The sequence below is a fragment of the Brassica oleracea genome, chromosome C4 (genome assembly GCF_000695525.1).
Source record: "Brassica oleracea var. oleracea cultivar TO1000 chromosome C4, BOL, whole genome shotgun sequence".
Lineage (NCBI taxonomy): Eukaryota > Viridiplantae > Streptophyta > Magnoliopsida > Brassicales > Brassicaceae > Brassica > Brassica oleracea.
In genome coordinates this window covers 32,481,915-32,490,958 of record NC_027751.1, presented here as the reverse complement: position 1 = coordinate 32,490,958, position 9,044 = coordinate 32,481,915, and the positions used below count along the sequence as shown (strand labels likewise).

Sequence of the window (9,044 nt, the reverse complement as noted above, 5' to 3'; positions counted from 1 at the left end):
ATTTGTGTATTCTAACTTTCTTAAATGTTTTTTAGGCCAAAGAGACGGGACAACTCTCGTCTCATATGCAACTTTACGAGAGGACCCACAAGAATAAGGCGGCTCAATTTCTAGATGGCAAGTCCGAGCAAATCTTCAACGACTTGGTTGCTCAGGTTGACGACCGCCAGACCCAGCTGACCCAGCAGTCCACCGACGGATTACCCGTCACCTTATCTACACTTGAAGTGGATAAGATTTACGAGGAGGTAAATTTTTAAAATTTTTAATTTTTTAATTATTCATTTAATTTAAGTTTAAACTTTTACTAACAATATTTATTTTTTGTTTTTAAGGTTGTCCCTAAGAAAAATGGACGTACGTTGGGGATTGGTTCCGTCAACGATGTTCCGATAGCGACATTGTCTTATGGTCAGACACGGGAAGATGAAGTCACTCAGCTGCGTAGAGAGTCCTCTCAGCTTCGTAACGAGTTGGACTCAACGCGATCTGCGTTCACAGCTCGTGTGGGTGAAGTCAAGGGCTGCTTGGACGTTATAGCGGCCACAAATCCGGAATGAGAGTCCTTGTTGAGGAACATGCTACGACAAAATCCCATTCCAGGTGAGTCATCATCCGACACACATGCCGAGGCGGATGTAGAGATGAGGAGTGATGAATTCTAACGGGCGATGAACGACTCTTAGTTCTTTTTTTTCGGTTTGTTGTATTTATAAATTCAAAACTTATTTATATATAAAATATTTTCGTATTGATTTTGTTTTTAAATTTTAATTTTATTAATAAATTAAATAATTTTAATTATTTTTTTAATTATATTTTTAAAATAATAAAGCGAAGTGAATTCGTAGCTACTTTACGACTTATTTGCGTGGAAAGTGTACGAGGAAATAACGAGGAAGAATTAACGAGTACTTTACGAGGTATTATTTTCGACGTATTTACGTGTACTTTACAAGGAATTACTTTCGAGATAAATACATGTAGTTTACGAAGAAATGCTTTCGAGGTATTTACGAGGAATATTTATGTGGTCTTTACGACGAAATATATTACTTCGTCTTACGACGAAACCTTTTCCTCGCTAAGTTACGACGAATTGGCGAGGAAATATGCGTTACGACGAACGAGTAACGACGAAACGTGTTTCCTCGCTAATTCCTCGTAAACCCTCTTTTACGACGAACTCACGAGAAATAACGCCGTCGTAAAACTTATGTTTTCTTGTAGTGAACTACTAATATGCATAATCAAAGGATACTATTTTATATAGCGTCGAACTATTCCATATGATCATTAAACACTTGACATTAAACACTAAACCCAAGTTAGGGAAATATAAACCCAATCCACCATAGGTAACCCAAATCTTCGGGAAACTAAATCCACCTGCCATAATACTAGAGACATGTATTTACATTCCTCATTAGCCACATGAAATACAAAGCTAATGTGAATGGTAATAGAACACTTGACAGTAAACACTAAACCCAAGTTAAGAAAATATAAACCCCAATATATAGGCAACCCAATTCTTTGTGAAATTAAATCCACCTGCTATAATACTGGAAACATGTATTTACATTTCTCATGACCAACATGAAATACAAAGCTAATGGGGCTGGTTATAGAACACTTGACATTAAACACTAAACCCAAGTTAGGGAAATATAAACCCCAATACCTAGGGAACCCAAATCTTAGGGAAATATAAACCTCATAAGCCACATGGAATATGCAATGGGAAACGTAGTTACAATCTCACGTACCAGATATGTGATTATGTTGTTCCATATAATTGTACTATGTATTTATTATTTTATAAGTTCTATTCCATATAATGTATACTATGTTGTTTGTATTCTATTTGCATAGTACATCCAGGATTGATTTACATAATATACAAATCGCCAAGTACTCATCCTCTAATGTACTTTTTATCACTTCAATCCAACGGAGATTGAAATAGTTGTTAACCCTTTTCTTGCCAGTGGATTCAAAGCATGTCTCAAACCATCTACTTGAAAGGTTTAGCTCGTCCATACCAAACCTGAAGAATGAAAAGTAAGAGAGGCAAAGAGTGAGGACGGTTCACACTGTAATATTCAATATAGAAATGAATTATGAGTCAAACATAGTAAAAATGGCTAAAGAATGGAAAGACATATGATGTAAAAGTACGATTCCATGTAAAATGTAATAATGTGAACCTTATACTATTCCACTTGACATGACATATGACAACGAGTTATACTGATACAGACATACGATGAAACATCTATGCATTGCAGATGTTATTCCACAAAATAATCGATATTTCTACACCATGAACTATGCACTGCAGAAACAAAAACCTCAATTCAAGCATAACTTAGAATAAGAACATCAGAGAGGGAACCACAACCGACCACAAATTGCAGCAAAGCAAAACATAATAGCAAGTGATATTATCCTCAGTGGAATAGTTGAATTAGATAAGTATACTATTACATTTCAAATGGAAACCAGATTTGAAATATCATGCTATGTGTACCGACTGAGCATTTCTAAGCAATGATATTCCACACATCTTCCCCTAAATTACTACACTACATATTTTGCATCACCCCTATAAAGACAATTCAAATTTAAGAAACCCTCACACAACCCGGAAAAACCTGAACCCTAAATCAAATTGAAAATTCCGATGTGAAGGCCTAATCCGTAACCGAAACAACGGTTTCCAATGGGGACGATGATACAGACTTAACAATTAAAAACCATAATTCTGAGAGGATCCCAAAATAAAATCAGATAAGCAAAGAAGAAGTTTTAGTAACCATAATCGACAGACAAACACCGATAACTTACGGGACTGTCAAATATCTGAGAAGAATCGAGTTGGTGAAGTTGGAGAGGTCGGTTGTGTTACTATCCGCCGCCGAAACCGTAACGCAAAACCCAACCGCCGAACCTGATATACCATGGATTTCACCCATTGTTAGCCATTGTATATAGGTGTTTTATGATATATTTACTAGGATATAGAGTCTATTTAGAGAGTTTACAGGTTCAGGGACGATTTGGAGGAAAGTGGTGATTTTCGTGTCTTTTGGAGCCTTTTGAGTGCAGAGCTGCACAAACACGTCATATGTTTAGCTATGTATGGAGACCTTCCCACCGTTAGATTGAGCCCGTCTTTTACACAAGATATATCTTTGAGTTAGCTTTCTTATTCCGCCAGTTTGAGGTCAATCATCATCCTGTAGCAGAAGTTATGCACGTTTTACTGAAGAGTGGTCAATCTGCCTCAAGAGAGGAAGCTGTCGAGGAGATGAAGGACTGTTGATCGATGAAACATCATTGGTGCCGGTCGACGGTGATGCCAGAATATGGGCTGAGCATATTTTATGACCGACTAAAGCCCAGAAGCAACCACAAATTACCAGAACACCCTTGGACGACCTAAAACTCTATTTATATGTTTTCGATTGTTGACGGCTAAGCTTTCTTTTATTCTTGTTCTAGGTTAGGAGAGAAATGAGGAACTCCTTTAGAGTCCTTCTGGAACTTCTTTGGTTTTTATTATCTATTCTATGCAGTTTTATATCTATTCTTTATACTCCCTCCCTTTTTTTATATTTGACGTTTTAGAGGAATTTTTTGTTCTAAATTATTTGAAGTTTTCAATTTTCTATGTAAAATTTATTACTAATTAATGTTAGATGACCAATGATATTATAGTTTATATTTTATTATTGGTTAAATTGTGGTTAGGTAAACAATTAATGATGTTTTTGTTTAGAAAATTAAATGTTTCTTAATCTATGTGCACAATCATAAAACGTCAAATATAAAAAAAAACGGAGGGAGTATGATTTTCTGTGACAACTTCATGTCTGAATAGATCCACCTGTTAGGTTTAGGGTTCAAATAAGTTAAGAGGAATTAGCCCAAAATATAAAATTGCTAGGTTGTGATATTCATCAATAGGATGTTCTTACTGCTTGTGTTCTAGAGTCGCGAACTAGAACACTGATCTTAGAATCATTAGGCACAAGTGATAGCTTGGTATTTTCTCTGAAAAAATCCTCATTGAACTAGGATTGCTAGAAACAAGTGATAACTGATCTAGGAACCCTAATGAGTACTTTACCAACCAGCGCGCAAAGCTTGCTAGAAGCATGTCGATCGATATTCCAATAGAATAATCGATCGATGTCGTGAAAGGTGTATCGATAGATATTCTTCTAGAATCATCGATCGACACTTTCTAATTGATCGACAAACAATAGTTGAGATCATTAGATCTAGTCAATTGACAAATCAAGAAAGCGAGAGCCGATCGATTTGTTCTTAATTGTTGAACTCTTTAATATCTTGCATACAACAATTAGTCCATATATCATTATAATTATGATTACCTGAATAGAAACCCTAGATCTAGCAACCATCCTTCCATCAAACAACCATCAATCAATCAGCCGAGCAATTGCCTTGCTCACCACTGCAATTTACTATATTTACTGCTTTATAAACTATTAGCCTAGCTTAATCGTATAACTATTAGATGTTTTGTCTGCCTTTGCTCTCTGTGGATTCGATCCCTAAGTACTACAACTCGACCTCTTATTTGAGAGAGTATAAATCACTCATTTGGGTAATTTGAGTGATATCAGAACCCTAACGGAGAACACGATTAAAAGGGAGGACGGCCGAGATGAAGATTGGATTGCATGCAGAGGCGAGGCGTTGGAGCAGATTGGAGGCAGTGACCTTTCGACTTCGAGAAATTACCAAAGAAAGTGAGAAAGAAAAAGTGTGAATAGGGTGAAGACACGATTTACCTTTGCGCAGTTAAAAATTAATTTTTTAATTAATTTTTGTACCCGGTGCAGTCAGTTAATTAAAAGCATAGTACTGCATTATTATGTATATATGACACCGTGTATCTGTTTGTTAGGTAAAATAGCTACTCTGTCAATTACCGTTTTTTCGTTTTCATAGCCTCCAATTTCCCTAAAATAATTGACTAACAAAAAAAAAAAAAGACATTTCATCGATTATTTCGGTTTATATGAAATTGACTCGAATAATTTTGTTCTTTTATCACAAGAGGAAAAAACCCGAAGAAGGAAAAGATATTTGACTCGAAGGCAACGTGAATTGTGCATATGAGTAACCGACACACACAACACGAGGCTCAAACTCAAAGACAGAAAAAGCTGAACTCTTGGCTGCAAGTTTTAGAAGACGTCACCATAACTTTTACTTCCCGTGTGGACCTCACTTTTGTCCTCCAAATGGCAAAATAAATCCCAATTAATTAAAATACAATTAAAGAAAAGCATTAAACCCACCCACCCAAAATCATTAAATATCTAGAAAATGAAACAAAAACAAAAAAAATAGGGAAGAAGAAACATCACAATCATAATCAAAATCACATCACCTTGCCATCTTAATTCACAAACCAAACCTCTTTAAATCGCCGACACTTTCTATTCTTCCATCTCTCACTCTTTCCCTCGACCACCATGGCCGGCGTCTCCAACCTCCTCTTCTCCCTCCTCCTTTTGACTGCCTCCTCCATTATCACGACCGCATTACCCGATAAAACCGGGTCGGGTCAAATAAACTCCAACTCCGTCCTCGTCGCACTTCTCGACTCTCACTACACCGAACTAGCAGAACTCGTGGAGAAAGCTCTTCTCCTCCAAACCTTAGAAGAAGCCGTTGGTCAACACAACATCACGATCTTCGCCCCTCGTAACGAAGCTTTAGAACGTAACCTCGACCCTGAGTTCAAATCTTTCTTGTTACAACCAAAGAATCTCAAATCATTACAAACTCTCTTGATGTTCCACATTCTCCCCAAAAGAATCACTTCTCCGCAACTCTCCGCCTCATCCGTCGTCAGCCACCGCAGTCTCTCCAACGACCACCTCCACTTCACCACCGGCAAAGTCAACTCCGCCGTAATCACTAAACCCGATGACGTAACTCGACCCGATGGTATCATCCACGGGATCGAACGTCTTTTAATCCCTCGCTCCGTTCAAGAAGATTTCAACCGCCGTCGTAACCTCCGCTCAATCTCCGCCGTGTTACCGGAAGGAGCACCGGAAGTCGACCCGAGAACCCACCGTCTCAAGAAAAAGCCTGCACCAGTCCCCGCCGGAGCTCCACCGGTTCTCCCTGTTTACGACGCAATGTCACCCGGTCCGTCACTCGCTCCGGCTCCGGCGCCAGGACCGGGCGGGCCTCGCCACCATTTCAACGGAGAGGCTCAAGTCAAAGACTTTATCCACACTCTGCTCCATTACGGTGGATACAACGAGATGGCGGACATTCTCGTCAACCTCACTTCTCTAGCCACCGAGATGGGTCGCCTCGTGTCGGAAGGCTACGTTTTGACGGTCTTAGCTCCAAACGACGAAGCTATGGCTAAGTTGACTACCGACCAATTGAGCGAACCGGGAGCTCCAGAGCAAATAATGTATTACCATATCATACCGGAATACCAAACCGAGGAGAGTATGTACAATTCGGTACGCCGGTTTGGGAAAATCCGGTATGATTCGCTTCGGTTTCCTCACAAGGTTGAGGCTCAGGAGGCAGACGGTTCGGTTAAATTCGGTCATGGTGACGGTTCGGCTTATTTGTTCGATCCTGATATCTATACCGATGGACGTATTTCGGTTCAGGGGATTGACGGTGTTTTATTCCCGGAGGAAGAAACCCCGGTCGAGAAGAAATCCGCCGGTCCGGTTGTTAAGAAAACCGCTAAACCTAGAAGAGGTAATCAATTTTTAATAAATTTCAAGCATCTTAATTTCGGTCGTTAGCTATCTGATTTTGACGTTTTAACCCCAACTTATTTAATTTTAAACTAAACATAGTACATAACACCATTGAAAAGTTTTTGTTTTGTTTGTTTGAAACATTATTACAAAGTTATGAAGCTAGAATAACTTTCATTGCTTTAGGAATTTTGTGTGTGATTTTGCTCTAGGTGATGGAAAATATAATTGAACCATGATTATAAACATATAAACTCTAATTAGTCACATATAGTTAAGTCTTTGCAATGACAGAGTACTAAGTAAAAAGTGAGATTAGACGTGTGAGAATGGAGACAAAGTCTCGTTAACAAACTCTGGTATGATAATATAATATATGTTCCAATAGCATTAAATAATGGTATGGGAATAATTTGGATTATAAACTATTTAATCATCCACCGACGAAGAATCCCATGTTAATAGTAAAAAGAAAACCACAAAGTGCTCATTTTCTTTTTCAAAAGCGGAGTTGTGAGTCATTTTGGTTGATGATAGAGACAACTTGCTCTCTGATAAAAAAGAAGAAGAGACAACCTGCTCTGATTCATGACTTCTTTTTCCGTCTTAGAGCATAGTCTCTCTTATATAGTTTTGCAAATTCTATATTTGAAGATTCAAGATGTTTTTTTCCAAAAGCAAAACTTTAAATTTAACTTCAAAATTATTTATAACTTCTAAATTATTTATAATTTATACTATGCTCTTTATATTTGTCATAATTAATATAAATCCATAAAACTTTTGTAGATAACTAGCACATATATAAAATATTATAGTAATATTAATTAATAAAATATTACACTAAAATATAAAATTATAAATAGAAATACATAATTAAATATTAAACTACAAGAAAAATACCACATTGTTACATAAAATTATTTTAAAATTCTCCATTTTCGGTTATACAAAATTTGTTTGGAAAATATTTTAAAAGTTCTGAAGAAAATTTACTAGACTATTAGTGTTGATGTAATATTTAAATTTGTGTAATAATTATATCTCCATGTATATATCTTCTTAAAAAAATTTATTAAGTTTCTTTTGTAATATTCTTGTTGTATAATTCTACTTTTAAAATATTATAAATCTTATTTTGATTTTTAAAAAAACTTCTATATGTAAAATTTTAATTTATAGAAATAAATTTGAAATATTTAAAGTATACAAAAGTTTTAAAGATTAAAATTATGGATGAGAAAATACTTAAGAATCATAAATGTGATGTATAATTAATTATAAGGACCAAGATGCAAATAAAATGATGAAATTTCAAATTTAGAGTTTTAAGACCTGAAACTTCATTTCACTTCTTAAAACTCTAAATTTGAAGTTTTGAAGTTTCTTTTTGGAGAGCAAAAAACTATATATTTGAAGTTATAGAGTTTTTTTTGGAGATGTTCTTAATGTATCTATTTGAACATTAAGTTACAATAAAGGGGTCAATAAATCATTACAAAAGTTTTTTTCTTGTTATATTGTTAATTCAATACATTGTCACCAGGAAAAACAAACTGTTTGGGATAATAATAATTTCCTCAAACAAAAAACAATAATTTCTAACTGTTGTATTATGTGCAGGGAAATTGATGGAGGTAGCATGCAGAATGTTTGGTTCACAATTTCACACATGTCAGTGAGATGGCCAAATGAAATCCGGACATGATAAATTTTTATAGTTCTGTAAACATGTGAAAAAATTTGTGAACAGAATCAAGTAATAATGTAAATGATCAATTTTTGGGTGGTTGCAATATATATGTTCAATTATAATTTTAATTGTTTTGAACTGAACTAAGTAAACCATACATATATCTTCCAAGCAGCTTTAGTTTTCTATATGCCTTTGCCTAGGAAATCAGCTTTCTAGGACTTTTTTTTTTTTGAGAAAAGCTTTCTAGGACTTTTCAGTTTTCAAATATGAGTTTGGAACACTGGAAATCTCTCTTGGGAAGCTGCTTTACTAGGTCAAGGTATATAATGGGTGTGAAACCAGTGGCAAGAGCATAAGTCACAAGTAACAATCGTTATGGAAATTTGCTATGCATTTGAAAGAACTAATCAATGTTTAAGTCACAAATAAACACACTATGACTCCGTGTGATCTATTTTCTATATAATTTCATGTAGACATATTTTGTATTAAAAATAATTATTAAAATTTTAAACAATATTTTTTTAGGGTTAATTTTTTTTCTGGGACCAAAATCCCATAAAATC

At 35.6% G+C, this 9,044-nt stretch overlaps 1 protein-coding gene across 1 annotated transcript; it reads left to right on the top strand.

Moving 5' to 3' along the window:
• Nucleotides 1–5,389: 5,389 nt before the first annotated feature.
• Nucleotides 5,390–8,597, top strand: LOC106341999 (fasciclin-like arabinogalactan protein 15). Its single transcript, XM_013780767.1, has 2 exons — nt 5,390–6,780; nt 8,406–8,597. Exons 1-2 carry the CDS (start codon nt 5,517–5,519, stop codon nt 8,462–8,464), a joined length of 1,323 nt encoding a protein of 440 aa, XP_013636221.1. The 5' UTR covers nt 5,390–5,516; the 3' UTR covers nt 8,465–8,597.
• Nucleotides 8,598–9,044: the final 447 nt, after the last annotated feature.

Coding starts and splice junctions, on each gene's coding strand:
- LOC106341999 (XM_013780767.1), top strand. CDS start 5,517: ATGGCCGGCGTCTCCAACCTCCTCTTCTCCCTCCTCCTTTTGACTGCC. Junction 6,781..8,405: donor AACCGCTAAACCTAGAAGAG/GTAATCAATTTT, acceptor TATTATGTGCAG/GGAAATTGATGGAGGTAGCA.